General features: G+C 42.4%; 1 protein-coding gene across 1 annotated transcript; it reads right to left on the reverse strand.

Annotated features, from left to right (window-relative positions):
- Positions 1-237: 237 nt before the first annotated feature.
- On the reverse strand, positions 238-24287 carry EBPL (EBP like). The gene is made up of 4 exons (XM_006184136.3): positions 24074-24287; positions 7549-7618; positions 5974-6112; positions 238-4631 (listed from the first exon to the last, which is right to left on the reverse strand). Exons 1-4 carry the CDS (start codon positions 24242-24244, stop codon positions 4391-4393), a joined length of 621 nt encoding a protein of 206 aa, XP_006184198.2. The 5' UTR covers positions 24245-24287; the 3' UTR covers positions 238-4390.
- Between the last annotated feature and the right edge of the window lie 884 nt (positions 24288-25171).

The following is a 25171-nucleotide window of genomic DNA, read 5'->3' on the forward strand; positions in this document are numbered from 1 at the left end:
CCACTCATTTACTGTCCTGTTACCCCAGGGCCACCAGATGTCACTGTTAAAGGGAGCATGAATATTTGTGGGCCGACTTCCGGACAGACGCTGAATCTTAATGAAGTCCGCTTCTTGCTTCCAGTTCTTAGTGAGGATCCCACCCCCGGGGACTGAAATCAGTCTGACTTCCAAAATGTAACCACGAAATGCCAAAAACCTGTTTCACGGTTACTCTACAACACGGTGAATCAGAAATGAGAGGCCCAGACAGAATGTTCAATTTATTTTTAACTAAAATGCATCATCAACAAACACATTTGTGGGGAACAAGAGGTGGTGCGCTGTGCTGGAGTGAGGCTCAAATTAGAAAAAGTGGGGACCCCTGACCCTGGAAAAGCCACTGCATTAAAGTTAACTGTTGTCACCCAGCCACTTGGTCCAACCAGTGAAAAATACTAACAGGACAAAACAAAACTCAAAATCAAAACAATGAAATTGAGAGGCTATTCAAATATAATGAATGGACCCAGATGATCAGAAATACCCTGAAGTTAAATTTTTTTCACCATTAAAAAAAAATCCAGAAAACGGAGTAATTTTCATAGCTTGTAGGTCCTGGGAACATGTCTAACACTGTTGGACTAGAAAGAGCACTTTCAATTCACTAGGTTCTAGTTCGCTGAAAAGCTCTGTGGCCTTGCGCAAGTTATCTAACCCCGCTGAGCCTCTGCCTTTTGGTGTATGAACTGGACCCGTTGAAGGCCCCTTTAAACAATACATGATTCTAGGATTCTAAGTGTGGCCTTGTGGGACCCCTGTGCAGTTGGGAAGGTGGATGTCAAAAATAAAAACAATACAGGGCGACTTAAGTGACACAGACAAGGACTGCAAGAATTCAGAGCCCTCCCCTCCTGACAGCCAGGGGACCGAGAGTAGGCTTCTGGAGGGGAAGGGATTAAACACCTAAAACGTAACACTGAAACATGCTCAGCACACTTGATCCCTCCCTGGAAGAGTTGGGAGGTGGCCAATCCAATATTTTAAGACGTCAACTTGATCTGTGTAGACATAAACATCTAAGGAAACTGGTCTCCAAAAATAAATGATAACTGCTACTTCCCTGTAAGTGCATGAATTTCTCAAGAATGGGGGCGTGTTCTGTAATGCTATCCAGTCAGTTGTGTGTGTTCATGCAGATCGGCTACTTTTTGGATGATAAATCTGGGGCAAGGGAGAGAGGGAGGAAGGGGAGAGGTTAAATCCTCCTTCAGATGTTAAAAATCTCCCCCAAATGTTGATGCGTGCACAGACACGAGCTTGGGAAATGGAAATTACATTTGTAATAGCAGTTCTGTCTGATGATACTGGGGTAATTATTAGTTTTTTCTTTTTGCTTATCTGGATTTTCCATTTTTCAGCAACAGACATGTAGCATTTATATAATACACTTTTTAATGCAAATAAATACATTTGGGTAGGATAATACCTCAAACCACTATCAGTTAGTTGCATCTTAATGTTAATTAATGGATGTGATCTGCTTCCCACAGTGAAGGGTGGTAGGATACAGATTTTGTTAGGTCTTGACTGCCAGGGGGTCAAGGAATTGGGGAAAGTGGCAAGAGGATGTAGAGATTCTAAAAGGGCAGCTGGGGGAGGAGGCCTGCCTCTCAGTTAGCTCAGTCCTGCCAGGCCCTCCCCTCCCTATAACCTCAAGGGCATTTTATTAAAATTAAGGACAGCAATCTTAACCTTAACAGTTAACCTTTCTCATTCAAGGCTTTGCCCAATTATTCTCATCATAAATTAGTTATTTTTAGATCCAAACTCCAGCTTTCATAACAAACAAAGGTTCATGGATTTTAAGAACAATTTGAAAAGAAAGAAAACTAAGGATTCTCTTCCAAGCTTCTTGCATTTTGGTTTCCATCAAGCCTTTTTTGGACGAAGCTTTATGTCACCATTTCATATTGTAGTCTGTAGACTTTTCCTGGAGCCCCCAGGCTAGCACTTCAGGAGCTGTAGAGCCAACATCATTAAATACAAGAAAACATCACTTAGACTCTGATTTTAGATAGTTTATATTGATACTTGCCTCAACATTATCTGGAAAGGAAGAGTTTGCAAAGGAAATTTACAGTGTAAACAACACTGGGGAGGGACGGACAGTTTGTAGGAACCTAGTTACCTTCAATATAAGCAATTCATAACTTATTGCAAATCATTTTTTATACCCATCAAAATATGCCTTCTATGGCTGGCTCCTAGGAAACACTGAAGGTGGTACTTATTTAGAAGATGCTGTCAATTATAAGCTGCATCATGTTTTTGAAAGAGAAAACACCGTCAACTCAACTATGACACATCAACTGTAAAAACGCATTCTAACTTTCTAAATGTCATCATGGGTGTAGAAGACACCTATCTTAGAACTAATGAAATACAGTGTCACCTCTCTCACCTTGCCCCTACCTCCCTGTCACAGGGAGATGGGCTTCTGTTCACAGTGACCTGTTAGACTTTCATAAGGGGACACCAACCCTTCTCCCAACTCACTTAATGGTTAAAACATTTAGATCTGTCCTTACTTGTCAGTAGAGTGTATCTGTCTTCCAAGTTCCTTTCAGAGTCTATAATCTCCACTTCTTTCCCATCCAATACTCAGCAAAAACTCAATTGAGAGAAATCATGTTTTCAGGACCGTCTGCAGGACACGTGGCCCATCCATTTTTCTCTACTGTTTACCCTTGGATTGAGCCAGATCAGCAGAGAGCAAAATACTGGAAACAACTAGGTAATCCCTCATAGAAAGGCTTTTATAGACTCTCTCTGGCATCCTGCCTTCAGCCTACGTGGGGGACACTGTTAGACACAGCCTGAGATGTAATAAATCTTTTGTCAAGGACACAGCGTCCTCTTCATCAGGACCCACTTGGAACCCACATGTTTCAGGTCTTCATACCAGGAATCTTTATAAATAAACTTTAAAAACTGAAGTATAACAAATATAGAGGAAAGCACACCATTCATAAAGATCCAGCTGAATGAATTATCACAAACTGTAACCACTGCTCAAATGAAAAAAAATAGCACATTACCAGCATCTCAGAAGCCCCTTCATGACTTCTCCCCATGACGAAGGTTTCCCAAAGGCAACCTCTATCCTGATTTCTAACACCGTAGTTTTATCTGTTTTGGGACATTACATAAATGAATTCATACAACATGTATCACTTTAGTCTGGCTTCCTCCATTAATAAGTCTGTGAAATTCATCCATGCAGTCATAGGCAGAAGTAGGTTGTTAATTTTCATTCCTGTGATTCTCATTGTAAAGTAGTCCATTGTATGTTTATACCACAATTTATTCATTTAGGTTGTTTCTGGTTTGGGGCTATTACGAATAATGCTGCCATTCTGGTACACACGGTAAGCACTTTTGTGAAGCATACCTAAGAGTCAGACGGCTAGGTTTTAGGGCATGCATGTGTTCAGTTTAACAGTTATTTCAAAGCAGGTTTCCTCTTTACAGTCTACAAGCACTGTATGAGAGTTCCAGCTGCTCCACATCTTCACCAGCACTCTTCACTGTCAGTCTCTTTATTTTTAGCCATTTTGATTGGTGTGTAGCTACATCTTATTGTGACCTTAATTATCATTTTCCAAATTCCCTTCTCGTTTGTGAAGTATTTATTCAAATATTTTGTCAACTTTTTTTTATCAGACTGCATATCTTTTTCTACTTGATTTACCCACTGGGATAAATCTTTTGTCAGTGAAATGTACTACAAATATCTTCTACCTTCTGGCTTCCTTCTTCACTCTCCTAATGTTGGATTTTGATGAACTGAAGTACTTACTTTTAATGTAGTCAAACTTTTCCAATTTTTTGTATCCTTTTTAGAGAATATGTTCTTCCATTTTTTTCTTCTTCAAGCTCACTTACAAATTCCTCTACTATCATTTTTGGTTGGCTTCACAAATTTGGTAAAATACAAATGCAAAACAGAATTTTGTTTCTGATTTCACTTTAGTAACCAAAAGACTGGTGGGAAGATCAAAAGTTGAAGCAACAACATGTTCTTTGGAATAAAAAAATAATATAACCTGCTCTATGGCATTTCATGGAAATTTATTAATGTAGAACAATGCTAGCTGTAAAAATGTATAATTAAATGTATTATTATTATATATTAAAATGTATTCTGTTCCCTATGTCACCATTTAATTGGAAAAAAAACAACAAAAACTTGCCACCTTACAATCAATCTGAAATTGATTTAACTGAAATCAATTAGGCTGTTCAAGAACAATATAAAAAGAAAGTGTAGACCGGAATGTGTTACATTTTTGTCAAAACAAAAAGGTTTGACTCATTCTGGCTCATAAAGCAAGATTATTTTGAAAATTTACTGGAACTTTTTGCCTGAATTGGTTCCTCTGTGATGCATTTTCTTGAGTTCCTCCCATGACTGCCACAGTAACAGTCCCGGGATCAGAACCCACACACCATTGAAAAATACCAGATAGACCCAGAAGTAGAGCCGACTGTTGGTATTGAGGTTGGGGCTTCCCATAAGCCAGTCTGGGCAGAAGGTCATCCACCCGCCATACAACTCACACACGCACAGGGTAATCTGTATGAAATGCCTGTTAGAGAGAAAGAGACAAGGGCTGAAACTGTCAGCTTGGCACAGCTTGGCACCCAAATCATGACATCTTTCCTTTAATGGCAGCATCAACACAGTCTTCCACGGCAGAAACCCTCCCTGAATGTGGGCCCCAGGTGTTGCGTAGTGCTCCTCTGTTGGTGCAAGTTGATAATTAAGGAAGACCCATGCCTTCCTTAGAAAAGCAATACTACGCTTTCTAGAAGACTGTTCTCAGAATTAAATTAGGTCTCTTGGGTACCCTGTCCTATTCATCAGAAGATTTAGTGAGGTCACATCTGACCCAGTAAAGATGGGAATCTCTCTATAAGCCACAATTTCACCCATTGTAAAAGGGATAATTTGAGTCCCTTCCTCGAATAATATTGTGGAGATTAAAATGAGACACACAGATTAAGGAATCAGCACTGCTCCCAGCACATAGTAAGTAAACGATACACATGTTATAAATGTTTGAAATAATAAACAAATAGGCACATGTAGTAAATCTACAACCAAGATCATAAAGTCAGAGACACCAAAGAGAAATTTAATTTTTTTCTGCCAACTCTATGTAAAACTGGGTGAGAGAAAGAGGATTAAATGACCTTGAGGTCTCTTTCAAATCTGAAATTTTATGAAGCTTTCCATTAAGACTTCTTCTTTGAAACAAGAGGGTGGAAAATTGAACGTCACTGTGCCTACTTGACATTGTTTCAGGGAATCATCCCCAGGATAGCAATCTATTTGTCCCAGGTCATTTTGTCCCTAAGAAGGAGAGGAGGGGAAGGGAGGGAGGAAGCAGAGTTCAAAGTTTCAGAGTCTGATGGATGGATGGTTAACCTGCCACCTTCCTCCTTCCTCTCCCCACTCTCTGCCTTCCTCACGCCCTCCACATCTTGCTTGTGAAAAGATCTCTTATTTATCTTGTATGTCTAGCACAGAATTACATAAGAGATTTTTCTTTGTGTCAGGTGCAAAATTGGAAAAGATTTTCCTAGAATGATTTGGGGTGGATGGAAATATTTGGGGGGAGGACAGAAATATTACCCTTTATTCTCCAAAACATTGGTGGCAAAGCATCCAATGTTGTTAACACTGTGCTTGCCTATACAGCACTGAAACTTTCACTATAATCGTATTTCTCATTTTTTTTTTTTAAATTTTGAACCATCTGAAATGATCCTGGTAGTACCATGATCCTTATATCAGACAATTTTTGTTTCTACCCTACTTTTCGTCTAACAAAGAACTGTGGTCATTATCTTCTCCAAATGTCACTCTGGCATTGGGACAGCTAATGTTTCTCCTCTTTTCAGCAGGATAGGAGAAAGTGCACTTACCGATAACATTTCTCTTTGATGATGGCATAAATGAGGACCAATGCCAGACACCCATCCAGGACAACAGTCGTAATTTCCAAAGACACAATAGTTGGATCAAAATAGAGCCATCTTGCATCAGCTTTGCTGTATTCTTTCCCTAAAAACAAAATACATTTTGTTACGTGTTTGGCAATCATTTTTATGACATTCAATGGAAATGACCTTTCCCCCCACCCCGAGGAGGAGATAAAGAGTAACTGCCGCTCTCTCTACAGTCATCAACATGCCTTAGTGGAAGCAGGAAAAGCCCTGAGACAAAAACACCTTTGCCACCTGACACAGGTAACAACAACAATATCGTGTTGTATTTGAAAAAAATTTGCAGTTTCCACAGTGCTTTTACATATGGGCCCTTTTTACCTCCTCCCTTTTCATCATAAGCAGAATTCTAAATTAATTCAACATGGATTTTGCAAAGACAATCTTTTACAATTATCTTGGTAAATGCATTATAATTCCTTACTTCAAAATTTCAATACAAAGTCTGTAAGTATACATCAGATATGGGAAAATTATTATTAAGAAAGTGGTTTTTTTTTTTAAAGATGCATTTATGAATAATCAAAGAGAAATTAAGTGCTGAGGGGGCAGCAGGGAGGGGAACAATATAGCCTGGATGACAGAATAAATCCAGAATGGACAAAGAGGGCATTTCGGTCCTGCTACAGGAGCCGGAACTAACAACAGACACCATAAGAGCCTCAATTGTGCTGACTTGGGGGAGTGGGCATGCCCTAAGAAATCTTTCCTGACCCCATTATCTGGATGGTTTCTTATAAAAGTACCATGAGGCCAGAAAGTCTTTTTACAGCTGGACTCTCTCTCTCTTTCTTTTTTTATTAAAGTAATATGTGCTGGTCCTAAGATCTCAAATAACCAGAGGAAAAAAACCCCAAAGTCCCCACCTCTTTTCTCCCTTTAAATACTGCTCCCACATTACTTAGAAAAGGTACGAATGGTCAAAAATTATCTATGTGATCTGATGGGTCTGAGCAGCACAAAGGTCTAGTTTCTTAATGGCTAGAGTTAGGATCCCTCTGGGACCAGGGACAAAGGCTTCTGATGAAAGACTGTCCCGACAGAAAGGACAGGCCAGTAAACAGGATTAGCTATTTAATGAGATAACACACAGACACACGCTGAGGGGAGATTCTGTGAAAGGCCAGACGCAGCCCACAGGCCAGGGGGAGCCGTCCGGCATGTCCTTAGCCGACGGCCAGCCATGACCCAACTGGAACCATGTAACGGTGAAAGTAAAAGCTTTCTCTCTAAATTTAAACATACATACAACAGGTGAAATGTACCACACAGTGCACCCGAAACTTAAAAATACCGCAAGTAAAAGGTCAATGCTTTCGGAACTAAGAGATCAGTGGATGTTTAGACGTTCACAAAAATAACCCCACTCATTCATTCTTTAATTCATGTAAATAGAATCACACAATATGGGGTACAAGTACTCGTTTAATTGATAGCCACACTTGCAATGAATCCCCTCAAACATGGCAAATGAAAACATTTAAAATTACTTACACAATGAAGCAATCAAGGCATCAGAATCTGCGATGTTTCCTACCAAAGACAAGTAGACAAAAGGGCCTTCCTGGAGAGAAGAAGACAAAAGCATGCTCTAATTTAGCATCACAGACACAGGAAGGCACCACAGATGCAACTGAGTGCACGTCAGCACCCCTGCACCCCTGCACCCCAGGAGTCCACATCCCAGTCTGCAGCCTCAGCGCTGGTGTGGGGATCCAGGAGCCTGGTTCCCTGACTGTGAAAATGGGTATTTCCAAACCGAATGTTTTTATAATATGTGCTAGTTTGCAATGATTGGTATTGTAAAAGCAGAGGTATGTCTGATGGGGGAAAAGATAATTTGAAAATACTGCACAGGGAAGTGCTTAAATGTTATAAGCTAAATTCTGGATTATTCCAGGGATTTTACACCTTTGTAAAGTACCTCACAGTAATTCATTTTGTCTCACCCCCCTCCCAAAAAATCCAAGATCTTTCTTAACAGAAGTGGCATTCAAATATCTTTACCAGGGTTGAACATTTTCCTGAATGAGGGGAAATTTAGGAAAATTAAAAATGCTTACAGGCTACCTTTGAAATTTCAGGTAATGAAGTATCTGTAATTATGCTTAGCATTTCCCCATCACTGAAATAGTTCTTTGCCTAAAATTTCCAAAACTAATTAACTAGACTTCACAGGGGTATGTGATTGTCACGTTGCTCCTTTGAACAAATTTTGTTGCTGGTCAGTACAGCTTTTTCCCCCTCATTTCTTTTTACCAAAACCACTTTTGTGACATCAAACCTGTGTCCCTGCCTGATCCCTAAGCTGACTTCTAGTTCAGCTCCCCAGAGGCTGCTCCTTTCTACCAGTTCTGTCTGAAGCTCCGGCAACTGTAACTCATGATACGCTTACACTGCTGTATCTTCAGACATTGTCAGTTAACTGCCCATCCTGAAAAATTAGGATCTAATTTACACTGCTTCCCCTCCCCCTTCCTCCTTCCAGGTTTTGATAGCGTAGGGGAGGAAAAACTTCCTTCTGCCCTCTTAGGTTCTGCAGCTGGCCTACAAATTAACTGACATAGATTTAACAGGAGAAAAGCTTTACTCATTTTATTTATTATGTTTACATGGACACAGGAGTCTCTGAAGGGAAAATGAAGACCTGAATAAGCGAATAGGCCCCAAAACTTATATCCCCTTTTACACAAAGAACAATAAATTGCAGGGATGTGACGAGACAAGGGGGCTTGGGCTAAGGACAGTAAATTGTGAGACAGTGACTATATATGAGGGAAAGTAATGGGAGAGTATTTTAGTTGGTTTGTTTGTACAGGACCATTTCAGCATTGACCTCCAGTCCCCAGCGATAAGAACATTCTTTTCTTCCTGGTACAGGGAGGGCACCTTTCTTATGGGAAATCCAAAGACCCGCTTTTAGATAGAAAGGAAAGAGGTCAGAGGTTCCCCTCCTGCAACTACTGTTTCTCAGTTGCCTTCAGTTCAAAATAATCAAAATGCCAAAGCGGCACACTGTGGAGTGACATGTTCTGAACCCCCTTCATAGCTATATTGCTCCCTTTCATTCTTCTGTTAGTTATCCAAATTTGTAACTTAAGTAACAAGCTTAAAACCCCAGCTTGTTCATTCATGAGTGTCGCTCAGAATTTGGACTTCTTCCCACATAGGATGAGGAGAGCCCCCACCACACTCTCTCCTTCTCCTCCCCAATTCCAACTCTCCACCTCTGTCCGCTCTGCTTGGGCAATGAGATTGGTTACATTTCCATTCTCCTTCTGTAAACATTATCTGTCTTTCCCATTTTATCTGTAAGCGGATTCTAAAAGCTGAAAAGCCAATCAACAGCATTGACAAAATGATTATGTAAATATCATTCTTACTCTACACATTCAGTATTTTGTCACTTAAGAATGTGGCAAGTGGAGTATTCTATTTCCAATTCCTTTGGGTACTTGTGTAGAAGTGAACTGCTGGATGACATGGTCATTCTATGCTTTACTTTTTGAAGAACCCTCACTCTGTATTTTCCACAGCGGCTGCACCGTTTTGCGTTCCCACCAGCCACACACCAGGGTCCCAGGTTCCTGCATGTCCTTGCCAATACTTGTTATTTTCCTTTGTGGTTAACAGCTGTCCTAGTGGCTGCAAAGTAGGTATCTCAGTGTGGTTTTGATTTGCATCTCCCTAATGACTACTGATCTTTCCATGTGTTTATTGGCCATTTGTGTATTTTCTTTGAAGATATGTCTGTTTAGATTTTTTTTGCCCATTGTTTGTTTGTTTGTTTGTTTGTTGTTGTTAAAAATATACATGTACTTCCAGTGGAGATGTCACCACTTGGCACTTGAACTGGATGGGCTAGAATGCTCCATGGGCAAGATTAACCCATTATTCTGCTAAAGTCAAAGGTTTCAGAACTTATTTACAAAGCAGGAACAGATTCACAGACATAGAAAATAAACTTAAGGTTACCAAAGGGGAAAGTGGGGGAGGGATAAATTAGAAGTTTGGGATTAGCAGATATAAACTACTATATATAAATAGATAAGGTCCTACTGTATAGCACAGAGAACTATATTCAGTATCTTGTAATAACCTATAATGAAAAAGAATATAAAAAAATATACACATGGTGTGACGGAACCACTATGCTGTACACCAGAAACTAACACAACATTGTAAAAACTATACTTCAATAAAAGCTGAGAAAGATTTTTTTAAAAAGTCAAAGCATTTGGTAAAGCAGAGTAGGGGCCACTATCATAAGACTCCTAGAGCAAGATCTGACAATCCATCATGGGAACAAGGGGTCTGCAGCCAATCTTGCCTGCCTCCACTCTCCCGTCACTTGACAAACTCCTCTTCAGTCTTTAAAACCCCAGTGACTCCTCTCCTTGGTGCTCCCTCTAGACCAGGACACAATTCTATCACTCACTCACCAGAATGCATGATAATGGTTTATTTCCCTGTCCGTCTCTCCCACTAGCAAAGCTCAGCTGCAGGACTTTGTGTGATTAACACAATTTACACAGATTACATGGATGGTGAGCTTTGATAGACAATTCTATCATCATGTAGTGTTGGTTGGGTCTCCTAATTTCTTTGTCCTCAGGTTTTCCCTTGCTATAACAGAGATGAAATGGGTCTGGACACACGGTTTGCAAACGTCTTTGGGTAAAACATTCACTACATGGAAAAAATGCTCTTGTTTGATGGAAGAAATAGACCTGGGGCAGGTGTGGTGGGCCAGTGTAGACCTGGATGGTGCACTGGTTCTTCACAGGGACCCTGCCCTTGTGCTTTATGTAAAAAGGGAGCCGAAGAAATGCACAAACACTTGGCTTTCCTTCATAAAGTAGGCCATGTACCGTTAGCATTAGCAACTATTCGATTCTTCCCCAAGACAGCTCTAAGGCTTGTGATCCTTCCCTACACCACCGAGCCCTGGTGTGTCCCACCACAGGAAGAACATTCAGATAAAAGCCAGGAAAAGAACACAGTGAAAAGTGGTGAGCAGGGTTCTAGGGAACCGATGGTCCAACTCTGGAAGGTTCTGTGATGCTAAGATTGGCCTCCCTTATCCTACAAGAAGACTCGGTGAGAAACGTGGATTGACAGCCGCGGGTCCAGCACTGTAGGCTGCGCCACCTGCAGGTGACTCTCCCCCAGTAACAGACTCAATGCAAAGCTGAGCCAGGCAGGGGCAGGAGGCGGCCGCCCATCTTCAGAATGAGACCAGCTCTTCTGGGCCTAAAGATTCTTTGGGGGCTTCTGAACAAGATCTCTTCTAAGCAAACAGAGGCCTAAGATCAAAGTCATTGAAAACATTAGTTACTATTTGCCAAGCACAGTCATACGTATATTCGTACATCTTCACCTTTTGACAGAGTGTCCCTTATTGACTGGAAGCCCTGAACGCAGACCTTGGTCCGCTGACCACACTGATGAGGCCCATGAGCAGTGGCCCGGGTGGGAATGCCTGTCAGCACAGGGTCCGGTGTGCAGGGAGGGGGCCCCGGGGAGGGTGTGGGGTCAGGGCCTGTTTGAGCCCCAGCGTTTTCAGTGGGCATATGTTGTGGGTTCTACACCTGCCAGTGCCCATCAGCCATGGGAAAGCCAAGCTTGTGGCAACCACCAGGACAGACCCCCCCGACTGGCCAGGCAGGAAGATGTCTTCAAGAATTCCTGAGCTTCTGTCATTCCTACGATCGTCTGAGGGGCATAAACATGCCCTTAACAAGCATAATCTGAATTTTTAGAGACAGACTTACTCAGGGCAGAGGGGGAAAATGACAGGGTGTCTGCATTCCCTTTAAAATACTTCAGCAATAACACAAGAAAAAAGAAGGGAGGGAGAAGGGGAGGAAAAGGAGGGGAAGGAGGGAGGAGAAGAAAAAAGTGACCAGTGAAGCAAGTGCAGCAAAATTTGAAAACACCAAACCAGCTCATTACACCATTCTCTCTATGTTTGTTGAAATTTTTCATAGAAAAACTTGATTTTAAAAAGATACCTAGCAGCTTGGCAAGACAACTGTTGCCCCTAGCATTTCAGGACCCCGGGGTCCCAGAGGCCCTCTGCCTTCACGCTTCTAACACGCGAGCAGGGCCCCCGGACCACAGTTGTGAGCCTGAGGCTCAGCTCGCCCAGGTCCTCGCCAGAATTTAAAATTTTTAAGTTCTTTGTATCAGGAATTTTGCTTTAAAAAACATAGGAAAATTTACATTGGATGCTCTCAAATACGACTGAACTATACGTATCTAACTGAGTTGCTAACAACATGCTAAAAGATTTTGAGCTTAAAAGCTAAAATGTATCACGGCAAATAAATTAAGTAACTAAGGCCAGTCTCATTTTTTCACTTAAGATGTTTCAGAAATGTAATTTTAACAACGTATTCTATAGACTTTAAGACAGTTGCAAGTCAAAAAAAAAGCTTGAACTGGGCAAGCTTCTGTTATCTATAATTCAATGACCATTTCACTCATTGGAATGCCCAATTTACTCATTTCACCCTTAAAGAAAAATTTAGCAGCAAAAAGGCTTTTTAGAAATAAAAGAACACATATTTTATTTTTTGTCATTTGGGTTTGTATTTGTAAAGGCTGAGTTTGTATTTAAATGTATTTGCAAGGTTCTTTTTTTTTTTTTTTGAAGTGCATTGAATGAAGAACCAGAAAAACAGTGCAATGTTCATTAATTGTGAGAGAATAAAGCCGAGTAAGAATAGAATCAAGTATGTAAACCCTGTCAAAATTTATTAGCATTTCCTAATCTGACTCACAAAATCTTAGCCTAATCAGACTTGATTTTCCATGTCATGGTAACAGTCTACATCATTGTTTCTGGAAGGATCAGCTGCTTCAGCCTCCGAGGGCACCTCGATGACAAGGCTTTAGTGACTTCACGCATCTATGCCGCCCAGCTGTCGTCCACTTAATGACACGACGACTTCTGTTTGATGGAACCTGCCCCAGCAGATGGGCTGTCGCCTAATATTAACAATGGGCCTGCTGGTCCTTTCAGAACTTCGGGTATCAAACAGCCACACAAGCTCTATTGTTCCTACAACATGGCAGCTTAGTGTTTGATTTAGGACTTGAAAAACATCTCTCCCTTTTTAAAAATATACCCTTCTCTGCTGAGACAGTTGCTGCTTCTCAGATAAGAGATTTGAAATCTTTCAAGGCTCATCTTAATTGGACATGTGTATGATCCCACTATTACACAGGGATGGGAGGAAAATGAAAAGTTAGTCCACGTAAGGAGGATGGCAAGGAGGGGGTCACAAAAGGGACAGAGGCAGAGTGAACAATGACTGAACTCTGCTAAATGCCAGGCCCTGTGCCAGGGGTCCCACATCCCTGCTATTCAAATGTGGTCCACCCACCACAGCATGTTTTGCACCCTGGGAGCCTGTGACAAGGGCCGATTCTGTGACCCCACCCCAGACCATGGAGTCAGAGTCTGCACTGTAAACAGGTGCCCAGCTGATTCCTGTGCACAGTCCAGTTTGAGAACCACTGCCCTCAATTATAAAGTTTTATTTAGCCCTCATAACAACCACTTGAAGAAAATATTATTTCCCTACTTTATAGATATGGCCCCAAAATTCTGTTGAAATCCTACTCCCAAAAGACGATGGTATTAGGAGGTGGGACCTTTGGGTGGGATCGTGAGGAATGGGATCAGTGCCTTTTAAAGAGGCTCCCAAGAGACCCGGAGCCCTGCCCACCAGGTGAGGACGCGGGAGAAGGAGCCAGCTAGGAGCCAGTGAGCGGGTCCTCAGCTGACCACGCTGGTGCCCCGATCTCAGAGTGTACCCTCTGGGACTGTGAGAAATAAATGTCTGTTGCCTAGAAGCCACTTGGTCTCTGGTATTTTGCTATAGCAGCCTGAAAGGACTAAGACAGTAAGGAAACTGAGATAGAAAAAGCAAGCTTGCTTCCTCCCTCCCTGCCTGCCTGCCTTCCTTCTTTCCTTCCCCTCTGCCTTACAGAAAGGATTTTCAGCAGGGAGGGGTCTCACGGGCGGCCAGTGGCAGAGCCAGCTGCAACAGCATGTCTGTTGGATCCCAAAGCCCATATTCTTTCCACCTTCTCACTCTACCCCAGCCTTTTTTTTTTTTCAGACTTTCTTTTTTGAAGGGGGAGATAATTAGGTTTACCCATTTATGTATTTATTTTTAGAGGAGGTGCCTGGGACTGAACCTTGTGCTTGCTAAGCACGCTCTGCCACCTGAGCTATACCCTCCCCCCTGCCCCGGGCTTCTTGGATAAGGGCCAGACCTCCTCTGGAACAGCGCTGAGTAACCAGCACTGCTCCTGAAAAGCAGCCCGTGGCACGTGTGAGGACAAGTGACAAGACAGGAAAGCGCCAAGAAATCGTGCCATGAGAAGCCATGGAAGGCATAGAGACCAGGTGGAGCTACTGTGTAGACACAGGATTCAACTCCTCTTTGGGTCTGTGCACAAGAGGGCACAACTAGGCCCAATGAGCAGGAGTCAGAGGGGGCTAATTTTCTCTCAACATAAGGAAGAATCTTCTTATAACTAGAGCTATTCCATTTTGGAAAGATAGCACTAACTAAAAGTTTTCAAGCAAAGGGTGGATGACCTGACGTCTATCTGTGCTATTAGTAAAATTCCTGTATCAAGGGGGAGACTGGACTACTCGGTTCTTACAGCCCCTTCCTCGATGAAGGTGGCCTCCTCACTTCCCGCAGGCAGTACTGGGCATCCCTTTGGACGTGCTGGTCGTGATGCCTGCTGTGCCCGGCATGGGCCTCCAGTCCCAGTCCCCACGGCCCGGACAGCTGTGGGAAACTGTGTTCTACACTGCGACAGCCGCTCCTCTGACTGCAGGGGATTGGTCCACAGGATCAGGGGGGACAAGGAGGGGTGACAGGACTTCAGAGCACACAACACACAGGTGGGCCGCCAGGACACAGAGCAGCCTATCCAAGACACCACACTCAGATACCAATGGAATTCTTACCCTCTGGAACACAAACTGAAAAATATGGAATGAATCCAATTTGATTCTGAAAATTAATATGTATGAGAAGTCAGGAGAGGACAAGAACAAATCAACATTATGAGTAAACTCAAGTTACCAGGAAGCACGGGATATTAGTTTGGTTGGGCTGCCTGAAACAGTACCACAAACTGAATGGCTTAAACTCACAATATTAACCGACTCACAGATCTGGAGATTGGATGTCCAGGATCAAGGTATTAGTAGGGTGAGGCTGTGAGGGAGGATCTGTTCCATGCCTTTCCCCCACACCTTCTCGGGGTTTGATGGGGCATCCCTTGGCTTGTGGAAGCATCACGCTGATCTGTCTTCATCATCACATGGTGTGCTCCCTGTGAGTGTGTGTCTGTGTCAAAATGTCCCCTTTTTGTAAGGAGATCAGTCGTATTGGGTGAGGACTCACCCTAATGACCTCAGTTGAACTTGATTACCTTCGTTAAGACCAGATCTCTAAATAAGGCCACATTTTGAGGTCCTGGGGGTTAGGACCCCAACACGTCTTCAGTTCAACCCAAACTCAACCCACATGGGCACGCGTAGATGCTACGGGACACAGGAAAAGAGTAAAGTGTGAGAAAGCCAGCAGGTAGTAGAAAAGGGAGCAGACCTGAGAGAAGAGCCACCAGGAGGCAAACAGGCATCTTAATGCAGAGCTGCCTCTGACTCAGAACCACTAGTGAAAGAATCCGCACACCTAGGCATTTACTCAGGAGAAATAAAAACATACGCCCAAAGACTTGTAAGCAGACACTCACAGCAGCATTATTTATGACAGCCCCAAACTAGAAACAACCCAAATGTTCATTAACTGATAAATGGATACATAAATTAAGATATAGCCATATACTAGGATACTAGTCAATAAATTATGCTAAATAAAAGACCATGTGATTTCATTTATATGAAATTCTAGAAATATGACCATTATTTTTTGTTTGTTTTGTTTTGAGGGGGAGGAGAGGTAATTAGGTTGGTTGGTTTGTCTATTTGTTTGTTTGTTTATTTTTAATGGAGGTGCTGGGGATTGAACCGAGGACCTTGTGCATGCTAGGCATGCGCTCTACCACTAAGCTAGCCCCTCCCTGCTATATGAAATTCTAGAAACAGCAAAACTTCAATGTCAAGAACTCAGATCAGTATTTCCAGGGGCTAGAGATCAGGGTTGGGTTCATCTACAAAGGGGCATGAAAAAACTTTCCAAAAAGTGATGAAAATATTCTATACTGTTACAGTGATAGTGGTTACATAACTTTACACAATCACCAAAATTCATCACACTGCACACAAAATGGGTACATTTTAAATCAATATAGCTGGAGGTGGAAAAAGAAAATTTATACAAGTTGCTGGTGACAATACAGACATAGCCATGCAGCCCAGGAACTTTCACTTACAGCAACAAGAATCAGTTAGAAAACAGGAGAAAAGTGTTTCATAGTAGCAAAGAAAATATAAAATATTTAGAAGTAAATTTTAAGAGACTGTAACAGAAGATTTAAACAAACTGGGATCCACTCAGTTCTTAGAAAAGGAGACTCAGTATTGTAAAGATGTTACTTAATCTCAAATTAATGTATTTAAGAAAATCCTAAATCAAAATACCAAGTTTTAGAACTGGCAAAATGAATCTAAAGTTCATCTGGAAGGATATATAATACATTTTAAGGTGCTTGTAAAGGGTGATAAGATTTGCTTTATCAGATATTAAATGCACTATATGCTAAAATAATAAGAAATAGTGTAGACAGAACTGAAACCAAAAGATTCATAAAACAGAACCAAATTTTAAAAATCCCCAGTTTGAGATTTGCAGATCCTAGCTACTATATATAAAATAGATAAACAAGAAGTTTATACTGTGTAGCACAGGGAGCTATATTCAATATCTTGTAGTAACCTATAATGAAAAAGAATGTGAAAATGAATATATATATATGTATATTCATGACTGAACTATTATGCAGTACACCAGAAATTGATACAACATTGTAACTGACTATACTTCAATAAAAAAAATCCCCAATCATATCTATGCATATAAAAGACTTTAAGCATTGATAAAGGTGGAATTTCAAGGAAGGAAGGGAGGGAACAAATGAAGCAGAGGTTGCATGGTTGGTTCAATTATAATATATCCACGCTATGGAACAGTATGTAACTATTAAGGAAAAAGATCTTTTGACCTGGGTCCCCCCAGAAAGCATTATACTATGTTCTACTACTTTTATGGGGATTGCTATCCCAAAGAGGCAGAGGACGGGAAACGGGACATGAGACAGAGAAGGAGGATGAATCAGATATGAGGCAGCATCACTGGGGTTAGTAACTTAGTAATGTTGCTTAGTAACAAGCTAACTGATGTCTACCATCTTGAATTGTTCCAGAATTGTATGAACGACTGTTTCTCTGAGGAGTCCATCTTGGGGGAGGAGGGAAGAAGAATTTATCCTGTGGCTCCCAAATACCACCATCAAAGGTTCATCCCATGGTGTGTGGGAGCTGAGTGGGTCCCCAGGATCTCACTCCTGAGTGACAGCCAAAGGGCCTGGGGCAGGAGGTGGGAGTAGGTGCTGCCTGATTGGGCTGGAATGACGCTGAAGTTGGTTGCTGTAGTGGTGGCAGGAGCAGAGTATACAGTCAAGGGTCAGATGAGGCCAAGAAGACCTGAGAGTATGCAAAAGAGGTACCTGACACAGTTGATACCTCATACTGGATGAGTGTGAGGAAGCTGCTGATGGGAATATAAATGGGTACCATCTTTCTGGAATCTTTAAAAACTGGCTTCCCTTTGAGCCAGCAATTCTACTTTCAGGATTCATCCTGGGTAAATACTTGAGACAAGTGCATGAAAATGCCCAGAGAGTATTCTATATAATTGCCAACAACAGGAAAGAGCCTGTAAGTCCAACAATTAGTGACTGGTTAAGTAGGTCCTATATAAAGTATAATGGAATCCTATGCTGTTATTTAAAATTATAAGGTAGTTCAATACTGATATAGATGATCACTGAACACAGTTAAAGGAAAAAAGCAACAAAGAATGAATAGCATGATCCCCTTTTTGTAAAAAGAATTTCCAAAAATATTTATCTGGGTACATATTTTCATATAAATTCTGGAATACTATTAAGAATATTAACAACAATTTTCTGAGTAATTTTTATCTTTTTCTTTCTTTTAAATATGTAAATGTTTTATTTTACAATGATCATAGAAATACAAATTTTAAAAAATTTTGTCTTAAAAGACTATCTGACATAGAAAAAGAACTGACATTTTAGATATCTGAGCAATCTGAGGCTTAAAATGTAAGTAACTGAAACTGCTATAAATTAAAAGGATAGAATTATTCTTCCATTCATTCAATACTAACAAATACTTCAGAATAGCTCCTATATACCAGGTACCATGCCAGCTACTGGAGACAGAGGAAGAGAAAATAGTTACAAATTGTGTTTAGTGTTATAAAGTAAAAATGATATTTCCCTAGAATATCCTTTCCATTCCAAAAGAAATAAATTTTAGCTGCATTACATTTTTTTGAAGTATTTACATACTTTCTTCTTACATGAAAGATTTTAGGTCAATTATAGAAAAAAAAAACCCATTCAACTGAATGGTAAAATATACATAAGAATTTGGATCAGGGGTCAATAAGAATGTATATATATGCACACCACGTTTTGTCATTATTATAGAGCTTAATGTGGTTGTAAGCTTCCAAGCAGCCAAAGTGAAAAGGAGAAACATTTATACTGTTCTTGCCATCAGAGTAGACAAAACAATTTTTTTAGGAGAAACTAAGCTTCTCCTAGCACTTATTTGCAAAAGAAATTTCTCATGTGGATTTCACACTGTAAGTGACATTAGTACTATTATTCTCCATATGAACAAGAGAAAAACCCTGCTATTCCACAAGCTCTGGGAGGATGAGGGCCATCCATTCTGTCTATGCAGCACAGCAAGACATAGGTGCCCAGATACTCAAATTTGGTGGAAATGAGGAACAATATAAATATATGCCATTCTGAGATGTGGTGATGTAGCCAGCCATTCCTAGGACTCAGTAACATCCTTCTTCATGATGTTAGAAAACAGACTGAATTTGGGTCTGCAGAAGTACAAGGATTGTCTGCCCGCACCCTAAACAATGGGCAAAGTGTCATTATGGGCACTATTCCTTGGGCTTTTAATTTAGCACCATTTCTAAGTTTGTATTAAGGTTCTCCAGAGAAACAGAACCAATGGGAGATCATATCCACATCTAAATCTGTATCTGTGTGTGTGTGTGTGTGTGTATCTATCTATCTACCTACCTACCTACCTATCTAAAGAGATTTATCATAAGGAACTGGCTTATGAAATTATGAAGGCTTACAAGTCCCACGACCTGCTGGGTAAGTCAGCAAGCTGGGGACCCAAGAAAGCTCATGTAGTTATTTCTAGTCCAAGTCCGAAGGACTGAGAACAGGGAGAGTCAATGGTGTGGATCTAGTCTGAAGGCTGGCAGGCTTAAGACCCAGGGAAAGCCATTGTTTCAGTTCAAGTCCGAAGGCAGTTCCAGTTTAAAGGTGGTCAGGCAGGAGGAATTCTCTCTTACTTGAGGGACTGTCAGTCTTTGTGCTTCAGTCAGGTCTTCACCTAATGGGATGAGGCTCACCCACGTTAGGGAAGGCACTCTGCTTTACTCTACCAATTTAAATGCAAACCTCATCCAAAAACACCCTCAAACAAACACCCAGAATAATGTTTGCCAAAATATCTGGGCACCCCATGGTCCCTCGTCAAGTTGGCACATAAAATTTACCATCATAAAGCCTTACCATTAATACACAGCTAAACCAACTGTGATTTACCAGGTCTTCCAAACAGCATGAGGACTATAAATTCATTTACCAGAGAGGATACCTATCTTAGAGCAAAACTGAAGATGATGATGCCAAAAAAGGAAAGGGAAACAGGAGACAGTAACAGACGGTGACTTCAGACCTAGTGATAAAGTAGTAGGAGGAAGAAATTTTTAGGAAGTCCCAAGATCAGAGGCTGAAGTTACTGTCGTGGAAGGTAAGGAACAGGTGGTGATGTTAAACGGACAAGGGTAATATCCAAAACACACAAATTAATGGAATTATGCAGGACTTCTTAAGGAAAGACTACCCAGGGGGGTCACAGCAGAATGAACAAGAGACTGTTGCAGCCCAGGTTCTCCACAGCTGCCCTTCACCCCGAGGACAAGTGGGTTCAGGGAGATTCAGCTCTGCCTGAGGCCAATTCACGCGCCAGGCGAGCACCAGCCACCAAGCGCTGCCGGCACGTGTCTCTGCACTTAGCTCTTCCCTCGGCCAGCTCTTGCTCACAAACACACTCAGCACCTCTCATCCTAAACAGATCCCAGAGTCCCTTGCCTGCCCCTGCGCTGTCCTGAGTTACCTTGGTAAACAAAGGGCATTGCCACTACCCAGTTCTACGAGGATTAAATCATCAGCCAAAGCAGTCGCTACTCAGAAACCACCCATTCCTAGGAATGCCTGCTGCCTCCTCCAATGCAGCGAGGAATTTCCAACTCTATTCTGCCCTGACTCTGTCTCTCCAAATTGTCTTACATTTTTAATTGCCTTCTGGACATTTCCCCTCAACTACACACCAGAGCCCCAGATTCATAGTTCTAAAATCTGACCTTCCTGTCTTTGTTAACATTATCAACGGTACCCACAACGACCAGATTCTAAACTCCAAGATCATCTCTGCCCCCAATGTATAAGCAGTCATTTTGACTTATAAAATTCCCTTTGCAAAGTCCCTCATATTTACCTCTCCTTCCCATTTTAGCTTCCACCTTAGCTCAGTTCCTTCTTCTCACTTCTATGGTACTGCAGTTGCTTTTGGCTGACCTCCTGCCCCTGAACTATTCTTTCCAATCCACCCTGCACCATGTTGGGAGACAATTCTCCATGTATGTCTCCTATTCCTGCACTGACTGGGATCTCTTTGGGGGTTCCTCTCCTGTTACGCACCCACAGCATGTGCAAGTATCATCTGGCCCTCACTGCATTGTCCTGTGGGGCTTAGAGAATCAACCAGCCTAACCTGTTTAACTTGTAAGAAGGGCAAAATCTCAGACCCCTCACAGCCTCTGACTTAGCACCACCATCAAATTATCTTTTGAAGGATCTGCTTTGGCCATGCTACTTCCCTGCCTGAAACCCTTCAATGGCTTCCTAGCACAGAATGAAACTCAAAGTCTAAACTGTCATTCAAGTTCTCTTTCTAGCCTGTCCCCCCACTTTACATAAAGGACTTGAGCATTTGTGGATTTTGGTATTTTTAGGGGGCCTGGAAACAATCCACCCCGGATACTGAGGGAGGACAGAAGTATTGAGAAAGAAAAGTGAAAGCAAAGTTTTTGATAATCATCTAGGTCTATAGATGTTTATCAGTTGGATATGTGCACATAAAAGATATTGCTGGAATCTTATCCTATGTAAATCTTGTGTTCTAATCAATCTGGACTTCAAGATGTTTCCCAAACATAGACATAATATATCCTGTGTCCAGGGTCTGGCCATGCCTAGAATGCAATACTTAAGATTACAGACGAGGAAAAACCCATGATGCACCAGTGCGTGAAACGCCCATAGTAACCTCTGAGGATTGGTGAGCCAACCACTGATTTCTTCATGCATGTTGCCATGGCTCCCATCAGGTGGGAGATCAGCCAGACCTTCATCCTGGCCATAGCCAACTGAACTGAAGGTCAGTGCTGCAGCCCCAGGTAACCACACTCTGCGAGCTGAACTACCTCTGAGAATGCTTGGCTTGAAATTCTGTCCAACAGAAAAGCTCTGTATTTGATGGTGGCCAACAGACCTCAAACATCTCCTCCTATTTGAGAAGTAAAGTCAAAAAGGTGAGGAGAGGCAGCTCAGGTTCTAGCGGCAACACGTGAGTTGTGGTTTCAGTTCTCCTTGAGGCTTTACATTACAATCTTTGCTCATGTCACATTTCTAGGTTTTCTTTCAACAAATTTCCAAGAATTCCAAAGATAATATGGACATGCATTTGTCTTGCAGGCCTCAACAGCTTAATTCAAGTGCCCTCCTCACCAATCTCTAAGATATGTGTACAAAGATGCTGGTTGAAGCACTGTGTGTAAATACCAAATGTAACCAGTCTATATAAATGGGCTTAGTTTTATTTATATTTCATCATCAGTTGTTAAGATACATCTCAGAGACATAAAATATCAGTAAAATAACCCACAATGGTTATGTCATTGATTGTTCTAATGTGTGGGAAAAAATATGCATTCTAGAATTAAAGAACTAAAGTATGGTGCATTCAAATAATGGGAAGTTTTGCAGCTGGGACAGGTAAATGGCACAAGATGGGGCTTTTGGGGGGGGGGTGGCACATTCCCTTCAGAACAAGGAAGGTGGAGAGAGGAGCAGTGATTCCACACGTGGGTCTACACCTCAAGGTATAGAGCTATCTATGGTGTCACTTGTCATGGTTTGTGCTTGAAAAGTAGACAACTTTAAACAAGGTTGTGGATGTTTGGGTCTGTCTTGATGTTTTTATATTTTTGTAAGTCTAAAATTTAACACAATTTTCTTGAAGTGGTCTTAGCAATCTGTTGTATTTGCCTCCGTTCTTTGGGACACCTTGTGTTCAATGATAGCTTAAAAATCAATTCTATAAATAAAGGAGTTGAGGGAAACACTTACCCTCATTAGCTGTGCAAGTTGACTGTTAGGGAAGAAGGAATTTCATCATTCCAGTAACATCTTGTACATGCACATACCCAACTGATAAACATCTATAGATTTCTCAACACTTCAGTCCTCCCTCAGTATCCATGGTGGATTGCTTCCAAGCCCTAGGGAAGTCAAAATCCCCAACTGCTCAAGTCCCTTGTATAAAAATGGTGTAGTATTTGCATATAACCTGACATCCTCCCCTATATTTTAAATAATCTCTAGCTTACTTGTAATACCTAATATAATGTAAATGCTATGTAAATCGTTGTAAATACAACGGAAATGCTAAATAAATGGTTCTCAGTGCAGCAAATTCAAGTTTTGCTTTTGTGGAAATTTCTGGAATTTCCTGCCCCCCCTCCCCAAATCCTCGGTTGGACTGACTGCACACTCTGGCTTCACATTAGCTATAAGTCTGCCTAGATTTAAGCAGGGTCAAATTTGCAACAACAAAAAAGATATCTCTATACAGTTTTAAAAAAACTTAAAAAAAAAAAAAAAGTGCGTGCCTGGGGAAGAGGGCTTTTCAGTGGAATCTCTTAAATACAACACCCCTGGCCATTTACAAAGGGGGCTGAAGTTTTAGGGATACGGTTCCTAAAGCCTGGTGTGAAATAAAGTGGAAGATTTGGAGCCAGACTAAAATTGACTGGATCATGCCAGCTGTGCGGCATTTGTACAATCACCCAACTCTGCAGGGTCTGTTTTCTCCTCTGTAAATTGGTGACAGTAATAAGTAGCTTACGGGATGCTTGTGAAGACCAGAAATTTTAAACACAGTACTGTGCCTGGCACAAAGTCGTCACTCAATAAATGAATACTATTAGGGCAAGGGGGGTTTGGGCTTTGGCACTGGCCCCAGCGTGCCTCATCACCTCTCCTTGCTCCCTCTGGGGGTTCAAAAACTCTCTCTCAGTTATGTGCAACACTGATGTGCAGGTTACAAAATCAAGTAAGTCAAAGCCCTTCAGCAGCTTACAGTAACAATTTTGTTTTGTTTTGTTTTTTTAATTTGGTAGAGGAATTGGCAACACTAGGGAAACTGCACTCTCTTTTCACGGACTTGGGACCTGGGAGAATTGCAGCAACTGGCCAAAGGCCACGGACACCGCGGCCTCCACGCAGACTTCCCGCCAGCGGGGATGGAGTCGTCCCCCAGTCCTTTTCAGGAAACTCCCTGGAGCCAGAAAGGAAAGAGGGGTGGGTGGGAGGCGACGACACTTACCAGTGCGAAGTGCACCAGGGCGTCGAAGCAGAGCCAGGCGAGCGCCCCGCGGTCCGCCGCCCCCCGCCCGCGGCCCAGGCGCAGGCCGAGCGCGCAGCCCACGGCCAGCAGCGCGGCGCACAGAAGCAGCGAGGCGCCCGCCTCGGCGCCCAGCTCCCCCGCAGCGCGCATGCTTCCTGCTCCCGAACCGGAATGCTGGGAACGCGGACCGGGAGAGCCGGGAGTGGGAGGGCAGGGCGGGGCGGGGCTCCCGGCGGGGGCGGGGCGGGGCGGGGGGGGGAGGCTTCCCCTCCCGCCTCCCCGCCTCCCCGTCTATCCCGCCCTCAGAGCCGGGAGGTTTTCTGAAGTCAGGACCGTGCTCAGCATCTCGAATGAGTAACTGCCAGGACCAAACCTGTTCCCTGACCACGCCCAAAGAAGTGGTAATAGGGCCACATCTTTTGATGCAGTTTATTTTTTAACGTGGTTCAAAACCTTAAGCCGCAAGGTAAAGTCCAAATGGCGGAAATTTTGCCAATGGACCAGGGAGAATTTTAGGGACAAAAAGTTCTAATTAGGCTCTTGCAAGTTTTGCAGGAGAGATTCGGGCCAATGGCATTTTCAGTCCCCAGTCGGCTTTTTAAAGCCCTCGTGGTTTACTCTGACTCTGTTTCTTAAAAATCCAGAATAGCAGTAAAAGCATGGGGGAGAGGAGCAAGAGACCCCTTCGGCTTGGAACTAGGTACTTTCACCTGCGTTGTATTATCTAACTTCACGACAACCCTAGGAGGTCAGTGTTTTCCTGTTTTACAAATGTGAAAACAGGTTCAGAATAAATAACTCGTACAAGGACTCTCGGAGACTGGGCTGAGGCCCAGTAACTGGGTGAAACCAAAGCCTTTGCTTTTCTGTCCTGCACTCTGAGGTCTTAATGGACAACTACAGTCGGCCGTCCGTTCTCGTGGGTTTGGCACCCGCGGATAGGGAGGGCCAACTGGGATTTGAACGTCTGCGGAGTTGAGTATACACCGGGGCTTCTGGAACCAACGCCCGAAGGCTCTCCTCAAATGAAGTGCCACTTCATCTAGGTCACCATGTTAACCTGTTCTCTCTAGTTTT

Source organism: Camelus ferus, chromosome 14, assembly GCF_009834535.1.
Source record: "Camelus ferus isolate YT-003-E chromosome 14, BCGSAC_Cfer_1.0, whole genome shotgun sequence".
In the NCBI taxonomy this organism is placed as follows: domain Eukaryota; kingdom Metazoa; phylum Chordata; class Mammalia; order Artiodactyla; family Camelidae; genus Camelus; species Camelus ferus.

Coding starts and splice junctions, on each gene's coding strand:
- EBPL (XM_006184136.3), bottom strand. CDS start 24,244: ATGCGCGCTGCGGGGGAGCTGGGCGCCGAGGCGGGCGCCTCGCTGCTT. Junction 7,619..24,073: donor CCCTGGTGCACTTCGCACTG/GTAAGTGTCGTC, acceptor TCTTCTCTCCAG/GAAGGCCCTTTTGTCTACTT. Junction 6,113..7,548: donor TGCCTTGATTGCTTCATTGT/GTAAGTAATTTT, acceptor TTTTGTTTTTAG/GGAAAGAATACAGCAAAGCT.